Source organism: Schistocerca gregaria, chromosome 6 (genome assembly GCF_023897955.1).
Source record: "Schistocerca gregaria isolate iqSchGreg1 chromosome 6, iqSchGreg1.2, whole genome shotgun sequence".
In the NCBI taxonomy this organism is placed as follows: domain Eukaryota; kingdom Metazoa; phylum Arthropoda; class Insecta; order Orthoptera; family Acrididae; genus Schistocerca; species Schistocerca gregaria.
The window spans coordinates 249,480,150-249,507,113 of record NC_064925.1 but is presented as its reverse complement, the minus strand read 5'-3'; the positions used below and the strand labels follow the sequence as shown (position 1 = coordinate 249,507,113).

General features: G+C 37.3%; 1 protein-coding gene across 1 annotated transcript in view; it reads left to right on the top strand.

Moving 5' to 3' along the window:
* Positions 1 to 26,964, top strand: part of LOC126278544 (uncharacterized) — a 204,720-nt gene that overhangs the window by 56,260 nt on the left and 121,496 nt on the right. Inside the window, exons 2-3 of the mRNA XM_049978723.1 lie at positions 4,540 to 4,857; positions 19,560 to 19,745. Of these exons, the coding sequence (XP_049834680.1) occupies positions 4,540 to 4,857; positions 19,560 to 19,745 (504 nt within the window). The remainder of the gene's footprint in view (positions 1 to 4,539; positions 4,858 to 19,559; positions 19,746 to 26,964) is intronic.

The following is a 26,964-nucleotide window of genomic DNA, read 5'->3' as shown; positions in this document are numbered from 1 at the left end:
GGAGTGGATAGTCAACTGACACTGTATCTGGATCTTAGAATGCAGGCAACTCCTTAGTCACTTTCAGTGCGCATTCAGGAGGTATTGCTCCACCTTTGATAACCTGGTCTTTGGAAACTGAGAAGGCCTATGATACTACTTGGAGGCACCTTATCCTTGAGCAGCTTGATAAATGGGGTTTTTGTTGGGGGTCTTCCCATTTTTATTCGGTCCTTTCTCTTGACACAGTATTTTCAATACTGAGTCGGTGACATCTCATCTGATCACTTTGGGCAGGAGAACAGTGTCCCTCAAGATAGTGTTTTGTGTGTGACTGTCTTTACAAACACATGTGCATTCACACAAACAAGCACACCTCACATACACATGACCATTATCTCTGGCAGTTAAGGCCAAACTTTGGCATGTGTGTTTTTCTTTTCTGTTGAAGGCTTTAGCCTAAAAAAGCATAACATGTAACAGTCTATTCATTATGCCTGTCTGCAACTCAATGTGTCATCTTTATGGTGAGTAATACTCTATCATTCCCATAATTGTTAATTTGTATGTTTCATACATTGCAATTGAGCATGCAAATCATTAGAGAAGAACCTGATCTACAGCAAAAGGTGTTGTACTATCCAATGGAAGGCCTGACTAAATATAGAATTAGCTGAGGCAAGGTCTAGAAATGTTAAAATATGGATAAGAACTGGATCTATCGCAAAGGCTCAGTCATAGCCAAAGCGGCTGGTAGTCATTTGCTTACTGAAAATTCAGTCAATCTAAAAAAGAACTGCTTACAGACGATACCACGTAAAACTATTTGGGTAAACTGGACATCTACATCCATCTAGATCCATACTCTGCAAGCCAGCTGGTGGTGTGTGGCACGGGGTACTTTGAGTACCTCTATCAGTTCTCCCTTCTATTCCAGTCTTGTATTGTTCGTGGAAAGAAAGATTGTTGGTATGCCTCTGTGTGGGCTCTAATCTCTCTGATTTTATCCTCATGGTCTCTTCCTGAGATATATGTAGGAGGGAGCAATATACTGCTTGACTCCTTGGTGAAGGTATGTTCTCAAAACTTCAACAAAAGCCCGTACCGAGCTACTGAGCGTCTCTCCTGCAGGGTCTTCCACTGGAGTTTATCTATCATCTCCGTAACGCTTTCGCAATTACTAAATGATTCTGTATTGAAGCATTCTGCTCTCTGTTGGCTCTTCTCTATCTCTTCTACCTGATACTGATCCCACACTGGTGAGCAATATTCTAGCTGTGGGCGAACAAGTGTACTGTAACCTACTTCCTTTTTTTTCGGATTGCATTTCCTTAGGATTCTTCCAATGAATCTCAGTCTGACATCTACTTTACCGACGATCAACTTGATATGATAATTCCATTTTCAATCAATCCTAATGCCTACTCCCAGATAATTTATGGAATTAACTGTTTCCAGTTGCTGACCTGCTATATTGTAGCTAAATGATAAAGGATCTTTCTTTCTATGTATTTGCAGCACATTGTACTTGTCTACTATGAGACTCAATTGGCATTCCGAGCATGATGCGTCAATTTATTGCAGATCCTGCTGCATTTCAGTATAATTTTCCATTGTTACAACCTCTCAATATACTACAGCATCATCTGCAAAAAGCCTTGGTGAATTTCCAATGTTATCCACAAGATCATTTATGTATATTGTGAACAGCAACGGTCCTATGACACTACCCTGCAGCACACCTGAAGTCACTCTTACTTCAGAAGACTTCTCTCCATTAAGAATGACATGCTGCATTCTGTTATTTAGGAACTCTTCAATCCAATCACACAATTGGTCTTATAGTCCATATGCTCTTACTTTGTTCTTTGAAGGACTGTGGGGAACTGTATTGAATGACTTGTGGAAGTCAAGAAACATGGAGTCTACCTGAGAACCTGTGTCTATGGCCCTCTGAGTCTTGTGGATGAATAGTGCAAGCTGGGTTTCACACGATTATCTTTTTCGAAACCCATGATGATTCCAACAAAGTAGATTTCTAGTCTCCAGAAAAGTCATTATACACTAACATAATAAGTGTTCCAAAATTTTACAACTGATCAACATTAGAGATATAGGTCTATAGTTTTGTGCATCTGATCGACGTCCCTTCTTGAAAACTGGTATGACACGTGCCCTTCTCCAATCCTTCGGAACACTACGCTTTTCTAGGCACCTATGGTACACCACTGCAAGAAGGGGGGCAAGTTCCTTTGCATACTCTGTGTAAAATCGAAACGGTGTAAAACATATCCCATGCACCCTACTACCACCACCTACTCCAGTCCTGTAACTCGGAAGGTGTACACGATCAAAGGCAGAGCCACGTGTGAAACCACCCACGTGATTTACCAACTGACCTGCCTACACTGTGAAGCTTTCTTTGTGTGAATGACCAGCAACAAACTGTCCATTTGCATGAATGGACACAGGCAGACAGTGTTTGTTGGTAATGAGGATCACCCTGTGGCTAAACATGCCTTGGTGCACGGCCAGCACATCTTGGCACAGTGTTACACCGTCCGAGTTATCTGGATACTTCCCACTAACTCCAATCTGTCAGAACTCCAGAGATGGTAACTTGCCCTTCAGTATATCCTCTCTTCTTGATATCTGCCAGGCCTCAACATCTGCTAATTTCAAGTTGCCGCTGCTCATACCTCACCTGTCTTTCAACAACTTATTTGCCTCTGTACTTCCGCCTCGACTGACATCTCTGCCCAAACTCTTTGCCTTTACAAATGTCTGCTTGTGTCTGTGTATGTGCGGATGGATATGTGTGTTTGTGTGTGTGAGTGTACACCTGTCCTTTTTTCCCCCTAAGGTAAGTCTTTCCACTCCCGGTATTGGAATGACTCCTTACCCTCTCCCTTAAAACCCACATCCTTTCGTCTTTCCCTCTCCTTCCCTCTTTCCTGAAGAAGAAACAGTTGGTTGTGAAAGCTTGAATTTTGTGTGTATGTTTGTGTTTGTTTGTGTGTCTATCAACCTGCCAGAGCTGTTGTTTGGTAAGACACATCATCTTTGTTTTTAGATATATTTTTCCCACGTGGAATGTTTCATTCAATATAATTTCTGCACAATTTCATTGCAGTAATGTGTTCATTGTAAATTATGTGTGTGTGTGTGTGTGTGTGTGTGTGTGTGTGTGTGTGTGTGTGTGTGTGTGTGTGTAAGTACAATCTAACTTCTGCACCATTTCAGTGCAGTAATGTGTTCATTGTAAATAAGTATTAGAGTAGTTGTATTACATGTTTATTACCTTATTAATAAAATAAAAACCTTTTTTATTTTAAATTCAGTGCATTAGTATTTGTAAAATGACTCCTTCATATCGTGTTCATTAAAAAATGATGATCATTCCACTTGGGACCTGTGGAATGGTAAATTAGCTTATTTGTTTTAGTTGTAAATATTTGTCATGTATTGTTGTTTTTCTGACATCTTTCGCATCCTGGAGGACCTCCTCACTATGGATCAATTGGAATGAAAGTATATCTAATCTAATCTAATTTAATTGAAGTCTCAGGTACCAAAAATTTATGATTCTGGAATTTTGAAGCTTCTTTGTTGGCCTAAATTCTAGTTTCTGGGTAGTCCTCATATGAAAAACACAAATTTGGTTCTGCATGATCAGTGTTTCTAAAACCCACACTGATCTGAGAAAATTTTTTTTTTATGATTGGTCATAATGTCTGATTCTGGAACATGTTCTAAAGTTTTAATACAAATAGAAATTCATAATACAGAATGATATGTGTGGGATCAGTCAAGCTGCATTTTTTGTAAATAGGTCTAATATATACTCTTTTGCAGTTGCTGAATTTTTGAGACAGATCTCATAATAAGATTCTGCTGAAGTAGCTATAGAAGACTTCACAGACTGCTCTTTTATTAGCCATATGTGTTTCTACTTATGACTGAATATGCAGTGTTATACTTTGCTCTATACTTAAACTGGAGCGCATGCAGATTCTTAATAGATTTTCTGTCATAGTATGGATATAAAATAGTATTTTTACATTTTACAGTACTGTAATTAGGAAAATTTTCTAACTTGTGATCATATGAGCAAATGCCAGCATATGCCATGGTCAAGCTGTACAGACATGGTAAAGAGTTTAATTGCAAACTTTTCATTTTCCATCATATGTGGAGTATTGCTGTCATCTTCTTAATTACATTTTTCTCACATACAAAGCCTTTTACCTCTCCTTAGAAGTGAACATTTTGTTCTGGAAATTCGTAATTTATTGTTCAGTATTGTTTATATATACAGTATTTATCTTATTGGGCATGTCACACAGCACAAAAATTTTCGTGTATCAGTTTATTCACACTCGTATATATTATCCATTGTTACAGGCTTTAAATCCTTAGATAATGAAAACTGTATTACACTGTACTTTTTTTAATGTTCTCAGTAAATTTTACACAAAAACCAGAATATGAAGTCACCAGCAAATTATTAGCAATATCTAAATTTTTGTTCTACTGCCTAATATGTTCTCTATATTTCAGCAAGTAAATTTCCCAAATCTGAAACATGAGGGAAAGACAGCTGAGACAACAACACCTAGGTCAAGTGGAGCTGAATATGACAAATGGAGACTTGCGCAAAGCAGAAAACTTCTGAAGACCCACCACGCTTTAATAAAAGAAGCACATGATATAGGTCGCTCTGCATCTGAGACAGGTGGTTCAGATGGAAGTGATGGTGATGACAGGTCCCAGAAGGTCAAAATTGGACAATCAACATGGAATGAATGTACACCTGCTGATTTTTTGTTATATTTTCGACGGGGCTTCCGTGATGATCAAATGACACTTAACAACAAGGTACCTTCAGAGCTACATAATACTGTTATTAACAGATAATAAAGAGGTCATGCAGAATTGATCCAATAAATTAAAAACTGGTAATGTCATCCCATAGTCTCACCTTGCAAGAGTATAATATTTACAGTGATAAGCAGTTTATGTTACTCCATGAGCTGATCCCATCACTTCCTTTGTGATGTATTCCTATATGAATTTCACATTTTAAATTAATTTGATAGTTGGTAGTGACAGACAAAGTACAACAGTTCTTTGAGGTCTCTGTGCATAATTAAAAAATTTATAGATACTGTCTTAGTCACATGTAACGACAATATTATGAAAAGGATAGCCTGCTACTCACCATATAGCAGAGATGATGAGTCACAGACAGGCACAATAAAAGGACTACTAAACACACAAGCTTTTGGCCAGAGGACTTTCTTCCAAAACAGACAGCATACACAAACATAGTCACACTAGCACTTACATGTTTAGTTGTCTTTTTGTTGTGCCTCTGTGTGTCTCATCATTTCTGCTATATGGTGAATAGCAGTCTATCCTTTTCATAATATTGTCATATGTAATGAGTTACACTAACTTGTCAGTTGTTGTGCAATAGTAGACTTTGTATTGACACAAAAATTACATAAGAACAGTTATTACAAATGCGATACATTTTCAAAAACATTAAGGTAGTTTAAATTTGAATTTAATTGAGTTTTATTTGATCCTGTAAGATTACATTGTGTACAGTAAATGTACGTGTAATATAGGACATGTCAAAGTATTGACATTCTTTATTACTTATTTTTCTACACCTTTAGCTTACATTTTTATATCAGTGATAATGAGTAAATTAATGAGTAAATTAATTTAAAGTAAGTACTATTGAAAAAAAAGGGGAAAGTGAGAACTACAAAAAAGCAGGAAATGAAACAAATATTATGGAGTACAATTCTAAACAAATGAGATTGATGGGTAGTACACAATCCCAAAGAAGGAATGGCTAGAGTAGAAATGTAAATCTGTAAAATTATACACAACTATGGGAAATTTATTTAGTGGAGATGTTCAGTAGCATATGAGAACAACAACAAGACTGTCAAACAGGCAGGGTTTTGGCCAAAATGGCCTTCATCCAAATTAGGCAACGTGCAAACACACATTCATGCAAACATAACTCATACACACAAGACCACTGCCTCTGGCTATCATTATTCCATCCTGGATTTCCCCTTTCTGGAATTTTATTTACCTATTTATAGCTGGTTAACACATATAGGTCTACTACCTAGAAACTAAAGCAAATTGTAATCTTTTATGGTGTGTAATAACTCTTAATCCATTATTTGAATTTCGTAACTATTTGCATTTTATTGATAATTTCAAACTAAAATAGTGCTTCTTTCTTAACTGTATTTTACTTCAAAATAGATACCATGGGTTACAGCCCTTGGTACTAGTGTAGTGTTTCTGGAATCCAGAAGATCTGATAATGCTAAGTGGACCAAATTAAGTAATTCCGCAGTTCTTTGAAAATTGAAACTGATATGTTAAATGTCATCACTGTGCCACATGTCGCCATGAAAACAATATGTCCTCGAGCTATAAAATTGACTCCATGACTCCAGTAATGATGTAAGCTGCAACATCTAGAAGTGTTCAGTCTTCATGTTTTCTTTGATCACCATACTGAAACATGTAGCAGATGACAGCATCAAGATCCACAAAAGTTCCAACTCACAGCAATGTTGAGTGCTTATTACCATATCTATGCTGCATCCTTTACCTTTTCCTTATAGTGACTCAGTGTTCTTCCTCTCTGTCATTTGAAGATAATTTTTTTTAAAATTTTATTTGGAAATGAACTGAGTGAACTTCATATGGTTTTGTATACGATGCATTATATTTCAGTGGGCATGCCTCTAGTGTAATCAGACATGTTTTTTATTGTGTCTCTAATAATATAATTTGAGGTGTGGTACAAATGGAGTGTGTGAAGTCAGTGCGGTATAGAACCATGGGATAGAATAAAAAGATATTCATAGCAACAGGCAATGTTCATCAGTTATTACATCTTCAGGAACCCATTAAATCATAATTACTGCCTCAAGAATGTATCCCTAGACATAACAAGACTTTGAGCCAACAACAGCAATGAGATAATGAAGATAAATAAAAAGTTTTTATTTTGTACGTCTTACACCTCTCGAAGCTTTCAAAATTTGACAAAGACAGAGAATTTTAATAGTGATGTGTGGGAGGGTAAGATTACAAGCTCCCTCCTAGATACTTTTTTCGCTGCATGGAATGCAAACAATGCTCCTTATTAATGGTCAATTTTTCAATTTGCTGCTGTCCTTTCAGGCCCATTACTAAGCCCTCAAGGCAAATGGGAAGACAGCAGGTCCCATAGTGAAATGAAGAACGTCACGCCAGAATTGAACACAGGAGCATAAGTTCAATTGCAGATTATCAGCTGAGAACTTCAAGCCTTTTTGGCTGGCATATCATAAAAGAGAGAAAGAAAATATCATGCCAGACATTCATAAACTGTTTCCCACAACCATTGATTATATGGGAGACCATCAGGAGGATTTCAGGCAAAGCTGAAAGGTGCCCAGTTACAACTGTAATGAAAAATGTATTCTCCACACCAACAAAGGAGATGTTGCCTAGACTATGGCAAAATATTTTGTTCAAATAACTGCTACTGACAGACCTGTACATTGAGAGATTTACTTCAGTTCAATCAAGACAGAAGTTTACCACTTTTCTTCATGTGGGACCAGCAACCAGTGTTGTCTGTGGCAAATGACGCATCAACAAATTGTGACAGCGTCTCTTACAGCATAACATCATCCCTCAGTGCAAGTGCCAAAAGAGTCCTCTTCAAAAATTTTAGTTCATTTTTAACACATGATAATTAATTAACTGCTGGCAACATGCTTTTGAATCTTTCTCCTCAAGCCTGAAAAAGATATCCTTGGGCATTCGTCACACTGTTGCTCTTAATAACTGAGCATGGAAGACAAGGAGTGCATGCTCAACTGCCACCTTATCTGGTTCTTATAATTCAGACATCTCCCTGATTAATGTTAGTATGGTTTTGTGGAGATATCACTCTACACTGATAACCTAATTCTGCTGGAAGCAGCTATGAAATAGACTGTCCATGTAGCTTTCATATACTAGGTATCTTTTTGAACCTTGAGAATCCATAGGGATATCTTCCAGTTTTGGTATGGTTCTTTCTCTACCAAAGTCATTGTACATATAGAGACTGTGATGTCCTATCAGGTAATTCTGTGAGATAATTGTACCCTGTGAGGCAGTGTTTTAAGTGTAACCCTCTTTTTAACTGCTGTTTAATGGTGTTACATGCATGACAAGGAGCTCATACAATGCTCCTTATTAATGGACACATTTTCAATATGCTGCTGTCCTTTCAGCCCCTGCAGTGATAAGATAGTTGCAACTAACTGTTAAGAGACTGGAGAAATATGTGGACAACACAGCCTTTAAATTTTCTGTTGAAAATGTATCTGTCTTCATTTCAATCATTCAGAAGTGTTTTTAATCTTTCAGAAGTTAAAGTGAGAGATGCAATTGTAAATTTAAAATTTTTTTATGGGTTCCTGGGCCTCAAATTTGATGAGAAAAATTAAGTTTATTGCCACACAAAACTGATTTGTAAGCATAGCCTTTCCATGCTAATTCTGCCCCATCTATGTCAACATAATCACCAACAGTTAAAATACATTCTAAATTCTTAGACTGTTTTAGTAGTATTTCTTTTGACATGGTATTTAAATCACATATAAGAACTGACTATAGTTACTATAATTACTAGATTGTTCAAACCTAGTGTTTAATGCATTTAGTGCTTGATCAGTTGGTTCTGTATAATTATTAATTATGTATACTGTGGTACATAGATATTTCATGCATGCTCAGAAACCAGAATCTCAAGTCTCAACAATTTTTGCCTGTTATTGATATTGGTAATGGCAAGAAACCAGTCCCCAGAATTCCAAAAGTTTTGAGACTTACAAAAAAATTTTTGTTTGATGTGAAAATCAAACAATGGAAAATACAGGATGAAGTGTTAACAATATTAGAGAAGGAAAGTTGGTACTCATCATACAGCAGAGATGCTGAGTCACGATAGGCACAACAGAAAGATTCCCACAATACAGCAAAAGTTTGTCAGTTGAAAGAATTTAATATTATTTCCTCTTGTGTTTTGCAAAACTGTCAGATTTTAAGTAGAGCATGAGATTGTTACTCCATAGTCCATAGTTTCTTATATATGCCTTGCACTAAAACCACAAGTCAAATGTCACTTGATTTTTGAGCAAGGTCGATACTGTATCAAGCACTTTGGCTTATCAGAAAATCTTACATCTATGCAACAGAAAGTATTGTTTCCTAAGCTCTATCCTTCAGAAATGTTCAAAACTAATTTGTACAAAACTGCAACAGCCCGAGCTTTTTCTGTCAATGTAAAATGAGCTCTGTATTAATCTATTCAACACTGTAAAAACATTGACCTCAGCAGCAATAGTTTACTCTGTGAGTATAAGATGAGCCTCTACTTTTCAAATGGCAAATTTGTGAAAAACCTCATCTCATAAATGGGTAAATAGAGTATTACTGTTATGTACATGTTGTACACACTAAATTATGTAACAACCCTAGATAACAATTGAGTGGTGCAGAGTAACAATGTTATGCTTTGTGCTTTGGGCCCGTATGGAAATGAATACCAGATAAATTGATGAGACTGATTTCTGTGAATATTTGTACTTACAATATCAGCCAGATGTATTGGAAAAGCTGGTTCACCACAAGATCGACAGATGTCAAGGGCATTCATATACGCTATAATCTCAAATTCAGTGACTTGTTATTTAGGCCCTTATAGTTTCAGCGCCTCAATTATTTAACTGAAAAACATTTTTATTATGATACATTTTTAAAATGGACTAAAAAGTGGAAAATATTTTTTCCTAGCCCCATACAGATTCCTAACCCTATGAGATAGTCCTGAAAATCTGATATTGTGAATTTTTAAAGCTGTGACAATACTTGTAAAATTTAAAATGCAAAATGTGGGACACACACATAACTGATATTAATAAAGAGTGTAGAGAGTAGCTGCTGTTGAGAAAAATTGCAGAATGGTTTATTTCATTTTCAGTGGAATAATTTTTTTGGTGACTTAGGTGAGCTATTCATGCATCAGTTATCTATTTCATATAGCCAATGTTTTTTTTTTTTGGTGTAAATTAAGGTCAAATTATTTATTTTCAAATCACTGTGTGGAGTAATTTGCAGCTGCTTTACAACAATGAAAAGCTTTCTGATTGCCTGATTAATTTCTCGCTGTCAGGTGGTGCAATGTTTTCCGAAGTCAGTGGGGCAGGCAGCACAGAGAGAAGTTCAAAATCTATTCAGTGCATCATCAAGAGACAGAATGAGTTAAAATTAGCATCAGCTAGAAATGGAATACTACCTAATGTAGCAAGGTATTCTAACAATTACACCTCAGTAGTAATTCACATATGGGTATGCTGATATTTTGGTACTAGCAGTACCCTTTGGATTATCAGGAAGTAAATACAAAGAAAACTGAGTCAACCTCCGTGCACTGTGTCAAGCCCTACTCAAGATTATAATTTTCTTTGGATCTGAAGTGTACCGCAAATTGAAAAGCTTGTTCATGACATGTTGTCTGCTTTTACTGGCAAAGAAAACTGAGTGCCATCACAGTAAATGTTACATGTAGATGATACCTTTCATTGTTTTGATGTATAGACAGAAATAGAAGGATAATAAACTATAGTTGAATTGAGTCCTATAGTGGTGATGGAATTAGGTTAGGAAATGAAATACTGTGGGCAGCAAAATAGTTGATGGTGGCATAAATGGAAAGCATATAATAAAAATAAATAATAAATAAATAAATAGGCCACAATCAGCAAGAATAGCTTTACTGAAAAAAATAAATGTGTTAACAGTGAATATAAATTTGGGTATTGTAAAGTTTTTTCTGAAAGTATTTGTCACTCTTTCTGCTGTCATTTAATGCTGTAGGTTGTTGCAGTACACATAAACTTTAGCCCTTGCAAGTCTTACCCATAATGAAAGTCACAGGAATGGAAATAACACTCAATGGATATTGATTTAGTTTTTTACTCTATTTTTACCTGGCCATATAACTTGTCTGAAATTTTAATAGCAGAGTGTCTTGCACTAAATTTGACACACACATCCAATCATGCAAGATTCTAGCTGCAACAATACGTTCTTTTTGCCAAGACTTCACAATGTTGTGTGTATTGTTTGGCAACTCTGAGGTCACACAGTGATTTGCGGGTGTGGGTCTGATTTATCCTGCTAAATTCACATTACTTTTCTCTTGATGAAGTATTCAGAATCATTTCCCCTTAAGATACCACACTGTGTTAATAAAACAAAAAAAGTCTAAGGAGGTTGTTTTATACATATCATCTTTCACGTTGTAAGCTATCTACCTCAGCTACAATTATGGCAATGGGTGAGTGTTTACAGCAGCAATGCCTTGACTGTATATTTGTAAAGTGGTCACGTTCTAAAATGGTAGCTGCTTTTAACCCTCCAACCAAGGGTGATATTCTGATTTTCTTATATAAAGTTGCAGACAAATTTCATTCAATAACTGGAAAATTTAGAAGAATTATATTAAAGAAATGTAACAAGAAAACCAAAAACTCTATTCAGAAGTGATTTTTACTTGCCATTTAACACACACAAGATGGGAAATATAAAAACTGCATTCAATCTTATAAACACATGAGAAACTAATTGATGATTTTTCTGAGTGTAGTGTATTTAAAACAATCTTCCATATACAAGCCATGAAAGTGGTTAATAATTGCTGATGTGAGTAGGTAAATGAATGACTGGTAATTAATGATGTGATGTGTAAAACACAATTCCAGATATTGCAGGGCAACAGAAAAGAATTTCATGAGCAAATACTGACTTCTGGTATTCCAAAGGAATAGAAAAATATTTGACAGTAAAATTGCAACTTCTGACGTACAAATGGCCCAGAAATTATATACAATGCGAGACCTGTGTGTCCTGCAGTATCACATGAAAAAAGCTGTGTGCACATGCACACATATCCCATGACTAGAGGATTAAATCAGTTTCAATTTTGTTGCAAAAGCTATATTGTATCAATTTATTTTACTCCCTATTTAATTGAACTGTTAACTGCCACAAAAAATTCTGTGGTGAATCTTAAGATACCCTCCTTGTCAAATGTCTCCTGGCAGCCTTGTAGAAGTTGACGTAGTCATCTGAAATTATTTGAAGCTACTGCTGGCAACAGATATTTGTATGTTGTTCATCATTTTAGTATCAAATAAGACAGGAAGCAGTGAACAAGCTTGTTAGTTTGCATTATCTATGGTAGATATTGAGGTGAAGAAGTAATGAAAGTGCACAAAGGCACATTTGCCTACTTCTTCCTTTTCTGTTTCTGCTTCAAGAGCTGTACATTCAATTTTTTTGTGAGTTCACAATTCACTTATTACTTTGCAGCATTAATGTATTAGTCTATTATCTATGATATCTGCACATTATAGTTGTGTATGACACAAAATCTGACATAAATGCAGTATGTTTGAGGTCATCAGTGTATAGTATCTTACTGTTTCTTGACATTTTTAACTGCATAATTTCACATGCATATTTCATTTTGTTAAAATAACATTTCGCTACGTGATGCTCAAGATAAGGGTGTGGTTCATTTGTATTTGTTAGTTGTGTAATCTGATTCCTTTAAATTGACATCTGGTTTTGCAGCTGCACTGGTGGCTGGCTGGAGTAGGGTGTGTATGGTATTGAGAATATTGCGAGCTGTCCAAAAGGTTCTACATGTTGCTAGTGCAGTTGAGACTTGACGGTATTGTTGACAATGTTTGGTAACATTGTGATTATTCATACACTTCCAGCAGAGCTGTCGAGTTGTTCTGCTAGACTCTCTTAATCCTCTCATTTCATACACTCCTGGAAATTGAAATAAGAACACCGTGAATTCATTGTCCCAGGAAGGGGAAACTTTATTGACACGTTCCTGGGGTCAGATACATCACATGATCACACTGACAGAACCACAGGCACATAGACACAGGCAACAGAGCATGCACAATGTCGGCACTAGTACAGTGTATATCCACCTTTCGCAGCAATGCAGGCTGCTATTCTCCCATGGAGACGATCGTAGAGATGCTGGATGTAGTCCTGTGGAACGGCTTGCCATGCCATTTCCACCTGGCACCTCAGTTGGACCAGCGTTCGTGCTGGACGTGCAGACCGCGTGAGACGACGCTTCATCCAGTCCCAAACATGCTCAATGGGGGACAGATCCGGAGATCTTGCTGGCCAGGGTAGTTGACTTACACCTTCTAGAGCACGTTGGGTGGCACGCGATACATGCGGACGTGCATTGTCCTGTTGGAACAGCAAGTTCCCTTGCCGGTCTAGGAATGGTAGAACGATGGGTTCGATGACGGTTTGGATGTACCGTGCACTATTCAGTGTCCCCACGATGATCACCAGAGGTGTAGGGCCAGTGTAGGAGATCGCTCCCCACACCATGATGCCGGGTGTTGGCCCTGTGTGCCTCGGTCATATGCAGTCCTGATTGTGGCGCTCACCTGCACGGCGCCAAACACGCATACGACCATAATTGGCACCAAGGCAGAAGCGACTCTCATCGCTGAAGACGACACGTCTCCATTCATCCCTCCATTCACGCCTGTCGCGACACCACTGGAGGCGGGCTGCACGATGTTGGGGCGTGAGCGGAAGACGGCCTAACGGTGTGCGGGACCGTAGCCCAGCTTCATGGAGACGGTTGTGAATGGTCCTCGCCGATACCCCAGGAGCAACAGTGTCCCTAATTTGCTGGGAAGTGGCGGTGCGGTCCCCTACGGCACTGCGTAGGATCCTACGGTCTTGCCGTGCATCCGTGCGTCGCTGCGGTCCGGTCCCAGGTTGACGGGCACGTGCATCTTCCGTAGACCACTGGCGACAACATCCATGTACTGTGGAGATCTCACGCCCCACATGTTGAGCAATTCGGCGGTACATCCACCCGGCCCCCCGCATGCCCACTATACGCCCTCGCTCAAAGTCCGTCAACTGCACATACGGTTCACGTCCACGCTGTCGCGGCATGCTACCAGTGTTAAAGACTGCGATGGAGCTCCGTATGCCACGGCAAACTGGCTGACACTGACGGCGGCGGTGCACAAATGCTGCGCAGCTAGCGCCATTCGACGGCCAACACCGCGGTTCCTGGTGTGTCCGCTGTGCCATGCGTGTGATCATTGCTTGTACAGCCCTCTCGCAGTGTCCGGAGCAAGTATGGTGGGTCTGACACACTGGTGTCAATGTGTTCTTTTTTCCATTTCCAGGAGTGTATTTATGTTGTGTATGATGTTAGAAAATCTTGATGTTAGCATTCATACCCTTGACACAACCATGGGTAGGATCTAATTTTGGCAATGTTTGATGGTCTGTTATTTAGTACATTTAGTTTTTTTTCAAAAGAATTTGATTCTGGTTGTTGTTTTCATTTATTCTGTGTAAGCTGAACAAGTGCCATAGATGACTGGAGTTTGTCTGCTGCATATCATAAACTGTCTGCTGTTGTTCCTGCCACACTGGCAAAAGATGTTGAAAGGACAAGCTCCATGACACTGCAGAGATGCTTCCTTTTTGCTTTTGCTATAATTATGTGTTAACTGTTCTTGGTTTTCTTTGAAGCCATTAGTCAAGAAGTTTAGTTATCCCCCTGGAGTAGAGTGTAGCTTTAATGAGGAGAGATTACATTAATAAAAGCTGGGCCGTATTCTTACATAATAGAAGAGCTAACACCTGAAGTGAATTACATTCATAATGACAAGCAAAAATATGACTAAAATTTAATAAATTTTGTATCAGAAATATATTGTGCTCCAGTGGTTTCATTTCAACAGCGGTAACAAAAACCCGAATTTACATTACAATAACCTTAGATATACTTAATGTCACAGTCAATGATCTTCTTAATATGAGCTATAAATATGTCACAATCTCCTACAAATATGTATATATATCACAATCTCTTACAATCATGTAGCAACCTGTCTTGCAATAGCATTGATGGTTTTAGTCTAAAGGCACTAGAAGTTCAAAACAAAATTAATAAAATGGTGGCTGCAGGTTGAAACCAGTGGTACTAAAAGAGTTAAGGAGCTACACCCAAAATTCTATGGATGATCTTGTTTGGGAGAGAGCCAAAGGCACGTTGTTTGTGGTTGTAATTAAAATTGTCTACTCCTTCTCTATCCTCCTAATTAAGGACTCTAATTAGTTGCTTTTGAAACTGATGTGCCAGAAAGTATAACAGTGTGCTACCTGTTTCTTTCCATCCCTCATTATACAAATCCTCGCCATTTCTCCTACTAGGAGGTTTAAGCACATGTAACATACTCTTCTAAGCTAGGCTTAAACATTCACAGATTCTGTTTAATCAGGATCTATTACTTTCATTTCATTGACCATTTACTACTCTGGATACATCTAACAATTCAGAGCTTCTGAAACAAAGTTGTTAATGTGCGTTATCAGAGCAAAATGCATGATATACAGCCTTGTGGCTGTATTTGAAGTGTCCTGGACTGAGCGGATAATTTTCCAAGTTTGATCCCTCAAGTCACTGATTTATTTATCCCATAGTCTGTAAATCACCTTAGAAGGAAACCCACCCCATGATGAAACAAGTGCAACTCTATTATCCCTATCAAATGTGGAGTCCTGTGACAGTTTTAATGCCAACCAATGGAAAAAAGTTTTACAGCATAGTCACAAAAGCACTGAAAGAGAACGAAGTAAAGAACATCAATCAACCATTCCACTTGCTCTGGAGATGTTGCCCAGACAATGATGGAGCACTTCTGACAACTATGAAATTAGCAAGCCAGAATATAGAGCTTTTCTGTTCTTGTGCAACAATATCTTGTTTTGTGACGGACTTCAGACCCCACAATTCTGAGTCCGTTAACTGTCACTTCTCTTTGTGCAAACGATTTGGTAGACACTGTGGCTCAAGATACTGTACCTGTTCATGACCATATTGCCTTCTGCTCCAGTTTTATGAGAATTTTATGCAACAATAGCTAGATTATGGTTGCTCAATATATGGATCAACAAGACTTACTTTTTGAAGGTTGTCAGTTAGGGAAATGATAGATTGCTATTCATTATAAAGATGACACACTGATTTGCAGATAGGTGCTATGAAAAGACTGTTACATTAAGTTATCGGCCAAAACATTCACCAGAATAAAGAAACACACATGCATTCACACAAGCAAACACACCTCACACAAACATGGCCACTATCGCTGACCACTCAGTGTAACAGTCTTTTTGTTGTACCTGTCTGCAACTCAACATGTCATCTTTATGGTGAGTAGGAATCTATCATTTCCATAACTGTCGATATTCCATCCTGGACTTTCCATTATTTGAAAGTTAGTTATCCTATCCAACAGTGACAAGATCAGCTATATACCAGGTGTCTACAGGAGCAACCCACGGCAAGCCCCTGTGCTGAGATTGGGACAATGCTACTTGGAACCTGATAGTAGCTCTTCATGGTACATGACGGATATAACTCCCTACTGTTTCAGAATCACTGATATACCAAACAGTTACTTGCCCTTTTGTGTTAGAATTGGATGTCCTTCAGCTATGCAATATGTTTGTTTTCTATATTTAGCTTTTGCTCTTTGCTACTAGTTTCTGGGTTACAGCATCATCCTTGAGAAGCATTTATGCAATCAGACAATTCATTAGACTGGAATGCAGGAACCCAGCCTGATGGCTTGGCTCATGGTGGGAATGTTTTCTGCAACCCTGAAATTAGTAGCAAAAAGCAAAATATAAATAAATAAAAAAAGCAGTGGAATATCTATTTCTGAAACAAATGCAATGGTGGAGAAAACCATGAAAAATATTGTTATTCCTGTTCTGGAATGAATTTTCACAAGGATATGCTATTTTGGTTCTGTGCAAAGCTCAAGAAAGTAGTACTTGGTATAGGACCAATATGAGTTGAAAAACATGCATGGATGTGACTGCTTCCCTGTTTAATGAAAAGGTCTAGAATAATTTTCAATGCGTGGAGATACAGGAGAGGCTGCTTTTCCTGGATATCCTTGCAATCTGATATTTCTTTAAGTTTTTTTGTCTAAGATTATTTTATGGTGGAAAGGAAAACTCTCTTGACTACACTGTACTTTTCCTTGATTGACTGATTGATTGATTTATTCATCTGTAGAACAATATACATTGCATGGATGTTGTCAAATGTTTGTACAATGTTTCTTATTAATATAAACATTCCTCTTAAAATATTTTACTTAGTTCTACTTTTCTAATCATATCAAAAATTTGTTACATAATGCAATGTTCATGAACATTAAGCTACAATCTATAATTAAATTTTAAATATTCATTTATAGTGTAGTGGCTTTTATTTAGTAAACATTTTTGAGGCCTTGACTAAAGGTGCACGGATCATTTGCATCTGTTACTTCTTGTGACAGTCTGCTGTACAATTTTATTCCATAGTATAATAAATTATTTTGAGTTTTTGAATGGTTTCTTTTGTTTAGATGTAAACACTGTCTGGATTTGGTCCCATGGTAATGTATTGTGCTGTTAGTGATGTACACATTAAGATTTTTTTCTTATATGCATAATGTTTTGATAGTTGCAATCACATGGAACTGTCAGAATTTCTAGGTTTTTGAATAAATCTTTACAGTGTGCTCTGTCACAGCTATTTGTTACTATTCATACAGTTCTTTTCTGTATCTTGAAAATAGTCTTTGTGTTCCCAGCACTAATTCCCCAAAACATTATCCCATAACTGAAGATTGAATGCATATATTCAAAGTACACCACTTTGACGCATGAAATGCTGCACACATGTGCAAATATTCACAGGGCATAGCATGCTGATGATACCTTCTTTGCCAAAAATATCACATGTTCCATCCATTTAAGCTAACAATCTACATTTATCCCCAAGAAGCTGGTATCAGTTACGCAATCCACTACCTCATTATTTACTTTTAATATAGTATAATTGTTTTTTTTGTTTAGTCTGAAGTTTATACAGTCTGTCTTTTCCACATTTAAAGTTACTCTATTTCTTAATGACCAGTTGTTGACATCTCTGAGAACTTCATTGGCTTTTTCTGCTAACTGAGTTGAATTGTTGTCTGTAATCACTACAGTGCTGTCATCATCATTGTGTTCACAATATGTATTTATCAAATGAATTTACTGTGATTAATGCAAAGTTACATGCAATCTCAGGGTGACTGGTGTAGGCGACGTATATTTGGTCTTTTATTTTCTTGTCTGATCTAATTCCCTGTACAACATTCGATCTATACAATGCTTGTACACAGACAAAGAAGTAATTCAGAACATCCAGGACACTCTTCTCTAACTACAAGAGATGAATAAGGAAATGTTCTTCTGTTGGGTTCCAGAGCATGAAAATGTAGTAAAGATCTTTCACTGTGCTTTGAGACAATCTTTGAAAAAGGTCTATAGTACAGCCCCTTCCTGTGAGTTTCATCAGTTCTGTTATGAAAAGCATGTTTATATTTAAATGTGCTTCTTTCTCTGTCCTCTCACTGATGTGATAAACAATACATGCATTTTGTATTGAAACAGTCTTTAGCATTCTAAACATTTTCATGCACCATTTTCCTTTCCACAAGAAAGCTTTGTTTAGATGATGAAGTTCTGTTGTCCATTATCAATATATGGCAGAGGCATACAGTCTTACTTGTGAGACTGGATCTGGTGATGCATGGGTGAACTACTGTGTAAGTCGGTACTCAGGTTCCTGGCTTGTGGGTTAAGTATTAAAACTTTTTAACCACATTTGTCTTAAATTATTTCTCAAATAAATGAGATTTAAATCCATCTTAACACACAGAGGTATAGTGGAGTGTGAAAATTGTGTAAGCTCATGTGAACTATAGCTACAGTTGCTCTCATTTCAGCCTTGTATGGAAAGTCCTTTTTTGTGCTAACCTGATAAGAGGTACATTTTTCAGAGGAGTTACTATTATCTTAAAGCTGCTGAACAACACAAAAAAGTCTGATATTAATTTATAACATTATTAAGTTTATTACTAAGTATATAACATATATGAATACTTAAAATATGTTTTAACAGTTATGAAAAGGATAGACTGCTAATACGGTACCATAAAGATAACATGTTGAGTAGCAGACATGCATAGTGAAAAGTCTATTACACACTGAACTTTGAGCCAAAGCCTTCTTCAGAAAAGAAGGGAAAACACACACATTAACACAAACAGGCACTTGTTGTACACAAATGACTACCGAAGATAGTGTCATGCGTGTGTGTGAGGTGTGTCTGCTTACGTGAATGTGTAAGTATTTTCTTTTCTTTTCTGAAGAAAGGCTCAGCTGGAAGCTCTGTATGTAATAGCCTTTGTGTTTCACCTATATGCAGCTCAATACATCATCGTTAACTCAGTAGCAAATGATCCTCTTCATAATTTTTGATATTCCAACATGGACTGTCTACTTTTTAATATATATTTTAATTCTCACAGGTGTGTTTCGTTGAGAGAATGGATCTAATAAAGTCAGGTCAAGATGGTAATGAGGAGATGATAGATTTAATGATCACATTTCATCCTTTGGATTTTTTAGTAAAGCTTGGCTACAGTGCAGAAGAAGCAGCTCTGATATCTCAAGATGAAGAAATAAAATGTAGACTTTATGCAGCTATTCGAGAGGTAAAAAATAAGTAAATACAGTAAAACTCATGTCCCTTTGCTACCAGTTGATTCACATTTTAAAAGCTCCGCAAAATACTTACATCAGTTGAGAATTATGTACGCACTGAAAGAAATGGAAAGTATTACACTTTAAAACAATAGTCTGACACAACAGTCTCACTCTTAGCAGACTTGTTGAGATAATTATCACATAATGGGCATCAAATGGTTTAAACTTTCATTACATTCAAGCCTGATGTCCATTATCAACATCAGCGTAAGGTGTGAACCTTGTATTCATGTAACATTGAAGTAAACAGGCTCCAAATGTCATATGGATGTGTTAGCTCATGAAAGTATACATCTTTCCATCACATCCTATACATGCTCTGTTGGGTGTCAAATGAAGGGAGGGGACAATCCAGTCAAGGGCCAATACATTTCTCATGGTGTGTGTGTGAAGTGAACTGCAATGTGAGGCCATGCATTATGTTGCAAGAGTATGCCATTTTATATCATGGTCATGATAGGTATGAAAATGAGCAGGGTTTACCATTCTTGCCACATCAGCCTCCTACCAAATCAGTCCTGCTGTTATATCCAATAGTTTCCAACACTGTCCTTGGAGAGACATTGTCTCAAGAACAGCTGCTTCCTGTGACTTTTCTTACTGGATTATCTATGAATACAATGGCATCAGTCTGACCACCATATAAGACTTATCATTGAATACCACTGAAATCCTTTCAGAGTCCCAGATGAATTTAGCTATAAACCATTCAGATTTCTCTTGTCTTTGGTGTGGTGTCAGGGGAGAATGATGCATGGCAACTTCAGATTGAAACCCAGCTTTCAGTAATCTATTGCTGGTGGTTTGTGGTGACACACTACCTGTAACTTTTGCTTGGCTTTTGCTGTTCCCATCTGTATATTTTACAAACTCCTAAATAACTACTAACCTACAACATTTTCACAATGTAGTCCTGAAAGAACCTGTGCCATCTGCTCATGCAATACTGATGTTTTGATTTCGTCTTGTCATTACTTGTTCCACAGTTATTCTACTACAGTAAATGGACTGTGTGATCTATTAGTATGCTACTTCGATTTCCTTCATGTCAATGATTCGACATTTCTTCAAGTCTGAAAAATGACAATAAGCTGCACATGCACATTCTCTGGGCAAGCTGTGTTGCCATCTCCACCTAAAAAGATTCCAGTAATGTTAGACACACTGTAATGTAACCATATTTACCAGTGCTTATCTGCCATTGGTAGCTGCACCTCTGTAAAGTCTGGCAAAAAATAGTTGTCAAAAATAGGCTATTGTCAATGATGTTGCTATACCATGTTTACAGTTCAAACACTTTATTTGCATTCTGAATGCTGAATGAACTACTGTTTATGGGCAGATTGTGTCTCATATATCATTATTTATGCACAGATAAACAGCAAGCCACATACTACACTCATTTGATATCCTATAATGTGATTGTTCAAGTACAGTAACCTGATATTGAATGGCACAAAAGTTTATATGTAACAAAAAAATATAACATAGTCATGGAATTACATACTTAAATCACTGTTCTTGGAATCTAACAGTAAACTCAGTATGAAAATAGTATGTACCACATGTAACTATTGGAAGTACCACTGTTCATATTCTGATCCAACTGTGATAGTGAACATTATTGAAGACTAACACAGTTCACAACATTAATTACCAATTCATCATAGCCAGGTATATTTGGTGGAAGAGAAGACCACTGTTTGGTGGAGCATGTAGGGATGAAACTGATAACAGGTACTGCAGTGGGATGTTGCAAGGCAGGTAGGTGTGATGGGGTGGAGGAAAAATGAGGAGTGAAGAAGGAAAGGAACAGGAAAGGGCAAAGGTTGGTGAGTGTGTTGCCCGAGGGCAGCCCAGAAAGAGAGTGAGGGGGTGAGAATAGGGACAAGGGGTGGAAATTGTTGGATGGAGGGTGTTGGGACAGTACGTTACCACAGGTTGATGCTGGGATAATTTTGGAAGCAGAGAACATGTTATAAGGAAAACACTCATCTGCACTGCTCAGCAAAACTGGTGATGGAGGGGAGGATCCAAATGGCCTGCATTGTGAAGCAGCCATTGAAATCAAGCATGTTATGTTGAGCTGAATGTTGTGTGACAGGGTGGTCTACTTCTCTCCTGGCCAAATTTCAACGGTGGCCGTTCGTCCAGGTGGGAAGCTGGTTTGTAGTCATACTAATATAAAAAGCTGTGCAATGATTGTAGCAGAGCAGGCTTATGGCTGTTTTGACAGGTGGCCCAGCCTCTGATAGGGTAGGATACACCTGCAACAGGGCTGAAATAGGAAGTTTGTTATCACTTAACAGACTCTCAAACGTGAACTCTAGGTGAAACTAGACACATTTTATGACTTGTTGTTTATGCTAACTTGTCTGTGGTATATCTCCTTGTTTTGACAGACATAGCTGTTGCTCCTTTCAAATGCATCACAGACTAATTTAAATGGCTTCCAGTGCCCTTTCTTTTACAACTTTACAAAAATGGAAATGAGTGTATGGCACCGTTGGCTGGGAGGCCCCTTTCAGGAAAGTTTGGTCGCCAAGTGCTAGTTGTATTTCACTTAACACCACATTGGGTAACTTGTGCACCAGAGTAGACAATGAAATGATAATGAGGACAACACAACACCCAGTCAACAAGCAAAGAAAATCCCCAACTCGGCTGGGAATCGAACCTAAGCCCTCTTGTTTGCGAGGCAAGCACGTTACCACCCAGCTAAGTAGAAGGATGCAAGTTTACAATAATTAAGATTGAAGTTAGCTATTGTTGTTTGCTGGCTTTTTACAAATTAAAATAACCGAGTAATAGGACATTCATCTGAAAGTGAACTTTTAGATACACCAATATTTGCTGTGGAATTGTGCTGTCTAGCTTGCCAAAACATGGCGTTCGTTTCCAGTAATAATGTTTTAGTTTAAAACTCTACTCCAGAATTAAATGAATTGCAAAAGTTGATAACATATGTTCAACATTAGCTGTATAAATGCTACAGTCCTTAACATGGCTTTTTCATCTACTTTATCAGGAAGCTGACAAGTAGGTATATGTTTGCATGTAAACAATGATAATGAAGTTTTGTATTACTTGTATTTGTAATTAGCACAGCTTTCAGGTAAACTAATTGGCTCATTAACTTCTGCTAGCCAAAGAAATGTAATAAATACTAAAGATAAGTTTGAAAAACCCTGTGTCAATATTTTTGATTTTTATATACTGTGTGCATGTCATAAAAATAATGCTGCTGAAGATGTTTGGAAAAGAGATAATTTTGGGAAAGAAAAATGTAGCTGGAAGATGGAATCCACCTGCTTTTTTATAACATCCAATAGCTATTATGTACTTACCTCATTTTCCATCTCTAGGAATGGCCATTTTCTGTGCTGAGAATAAGCTTACACAAAACTGAAACTTTATTTCACATGCCCCTTAGGCTTCAAAATACAGACTATCAATTTGAAGCATGTGATAGCTGTGTACTTCATGTAAACTTCACATTTCTATTCATATATAATACAGAATTAGACAGTTAAATGTGCCTTCTGCTGAGATAATGAAAGATATCTGTTGCATTCATGATAGATATGAATCACAAAGCATGTCAAAACTTACAGCTCTCTGCAACTCAGAATTCAGGATTGCTTTAGGCATTACATTTCCTGTGCAACAGATTTCAGCTACAAAATATGGTAAGTAAGTAAGACACCATTGGCAGTCGTAGATGAAGTATAAGTGAAACGAAAGTGTCAATCATGTCAAATTCTGCCACACATTGTTTGCAATTTGGAAGGTGAATGAACTCCTATTTTCATATTACTATTAGTATTCTCTGTGGCATACATTCTCTGTAAAGAAACAGCAACTGCTCCATAGTAGGAGTGCATAGAGCTGTAGATGGATGGATGCCAAAGTAAATGTGTTTGTCTGGCAAAAGAGTGCAACATCAAGCCTTCAATGACTATCATAGTAGAATCTGATTAAAATGACAATCATAAAACCCAAACATATTCTGGTTACATTTAATGGCTTTCATTGGCATCTAATTTATTTGTGCAGACACTTGAGAGTTAAAGGTACTGAAACTGAGGACAACAAAGTACAAGCTGACTCCATTTTCCAGATGTTCCTTTACAAAGGAGGATTCAGGAGTACTACCTTGATCAGTGAGCTGGCCAGTCTGTGAATGGTTTTTAAGCAGTTTTCCTTTTGCTTCAGTGAGTGTGGGCTGGTTACCCTTATTCCGCCTCAGTTACACTATGTTGGTGATTGATACGCCAACAAGTTCTTCTTGTAAACGTACACCAACATTATTCTGCCACGCAAACATAGTGGTTACACTTGTCTGGTGTGAGATGTTCCTGGGGGTGGGGGGCTTCAGAGAGGTGAAGTGGACTGCAGTAGTCATCATGGTGTTGTGAACCACTGCAGCTGCAGCATGGACAGAGTCTCTCTGTCATTTCTAGGCTCCCGGTTAACATACAATACAATACAATACAACCTTGATATGATTCTTGCACCAATGCAAAAATGAGTGATATAATTTGTGTCAGTGGCACTGAGAAACAGCTGCAATTGCTAAAATTATATGATACTCTGGAGCCAGATAGAAACCCTGTTAGTTTCTTTACAGAATTTGTGCTTGGTTTAGTCCCTGTTTTAACCATAATACACTGTAAACTAAAGACTGTACTCAGTAGTTAGAAGATGTCTCTCTCATTTACAAATAATTTAGTGGAATTGATCCATTAACCTACTCACCAATATCATTGACAACAGTCTACTGTGGAATCTTGAAACATAATGTTAGCACAAATGTAATGAAGCATATCAAATAGAGTGACTGTTTCCATGTATGATTTGCTGCAGTATCATATCAATGTTTATATAACAAATCACAATCATATTGAGTATCAAATAAATTTGGATTGAGGAAGGAGGATCCAGCATGTATTTGAGATGGAGAATCATCAATGGATGTAGAAAATAACTTCAAGCATACCCCAGGGAAGTTTGTTGGAATCATTGCTGTTCATGTTGTTAATTCATGACTGACAGATGATGTTAGTAGTGAACTCAACTTTTCTGCAGGGGATTCAGTTATCTGTAATAAAGTACTATCTGAAAGACGTTGCAAGTAATTTAACTCTTAACACACAAGGTGACTTTTCTCGCATTTTATATTACAAGGTATGGTCTCAGAGACACCTATGTTTAAAATGTGCTTCAGGGTATAAACATTTTTGTTTAAGTTATAAAACATTTATTTTCAGAATTATTTCAATGCTCTTTAAATTCTGATTGTTGATTTTATTTCACTAAATAAAGTTTGCTTTGTTTTTCTTTTTATCACACTAAATTACATACTTTCATGTTTTTTTTAAATAGTACACTCAAAACACTCTCAGAGAATTTAATTTTGCATTCTGAAAAATTATAGTATCTCTTTAGGACATAAATTTTCACATAGAACTGAATTCCAGCTTTTAATCTTGCACTTAAAAATTGCACTCAACAGGAAAAAAAGGTGTGCAAGACTTACATTCAGTGCTGGGCTCTACATCTTCATTTACCACCACTCCTAACACACCTGATGTTAACTAACACTTTCAAGTATTTTATCAGAGAAACAGAAGGTCTCCATCACCATTATCCTGAAGTTGCTCTGAATGATCCTCTTGTTCACCAGCAGAATTGTGATCACTGGCTATTGCATAATCACCATCTTTTCTGTCTATTTCTTGATCTACACTATGTGATCAAAAGTATCTGGATACCTGGCTGAAAATGACTTACAAGTTTGTGCCACCTTTCATTGGTAATACTGGAATTAAATATGATGTTGGCCACCCTTAGCCTTGATGACAGTTTGTAGGCATATGATCTATCAAATGCTGGAAGGTTCCTTGGGGAATGGCAGCCCATTCTTCAAGGAGTGCTGCACTGAAGAGCAGTATCAATATCAGTTGGTGAAGCCTGGCATAAAGTCAGCATTGCAAAATATCCCAAAGGTGTTCTGTAGGGTTCAGGTCAGGACCCTGTGAGGGCCAGTCCACTAAAGGGATGTTATTGTCAGGCACCACAGGCTGTGCATTATGAACAGATGCAATCATCATGCCTGAAATGCTCTTCAACAGTGGGAAGCAAGAAGGTGCTTAAAACATCAGTGTAGGCCTGTGCTGTGATAGTGTCATGCAAAACAACATGTGGTGCTAGCTCTCTCCACGATTTGTCTCTTCACATAACATTTTTACACTGTTCAATCATCCAATGTTTACACTCCTTACATTAAGCAAGGCCTCATTTGGCATTTACCAGCATTATGTGTGGCTTAAGAGCAGCCACTCAACCATGAAATCCAAGTTTTCTCACCTGCTGCCTAACTGTCATAGTACTTGCAGTGGATCCTGATGTAGTTTCGAATTCCTGTGTGATGGCATGGATAAGTGTCTGGCTATTACATATTATGACCCTCTTCAACTGTCAGCAGTCTCTGTCAATCAACAGATAGTGCACCTAATATGAAAAATGTATGTTTTTGGGTGTATCTGGATACTTTATTTATTTATTTATTTGTCCATATAAATCTCTATTTTGGCACATACATTTTACACAGGATATTGGACAGAAAACCTTTTTAGCTATTGGTTTTTCAAACAGCAAACATACATTATTTAAAATTTTTATGACAAATTGGTTCTATACAGTTAATAATCACAAATTTTTGAAATACTGTTTATTTATAACTTATTTCTGCAATTAAAGATACAAATTACATTTTTTCTTGTGTAAGATACTGTGAGATTGAATAGTAGCAGTTTTCCAGGACGTAGGTTGTCACAGACTATTTAAAGCTTTGTATTTCAGGACGAGTTTTTATATGTCTTGGTAATCTGTTGTAAAGTTTTGTTCCTGCATGAATACACCTTTTTGGCATAATGTGGTGTTACAATGATTAACATGTATGTCACTGTCTGACTTGGTACTGTAATCATGGACACTTTTATTTTTGAGGAAAAAGGTTTTCTTTTCTCAGTATGCTTTTTTTGACATGTGTGATTTCTTCCAGTATATAAGTACAGGGAAGGGGTAGAATCTTTAAATCTTTAAAGAAAGGTTTTGCATAGTTTTCTGATGCTCACTCATTTCATTATTCTTATAATTGCCTTT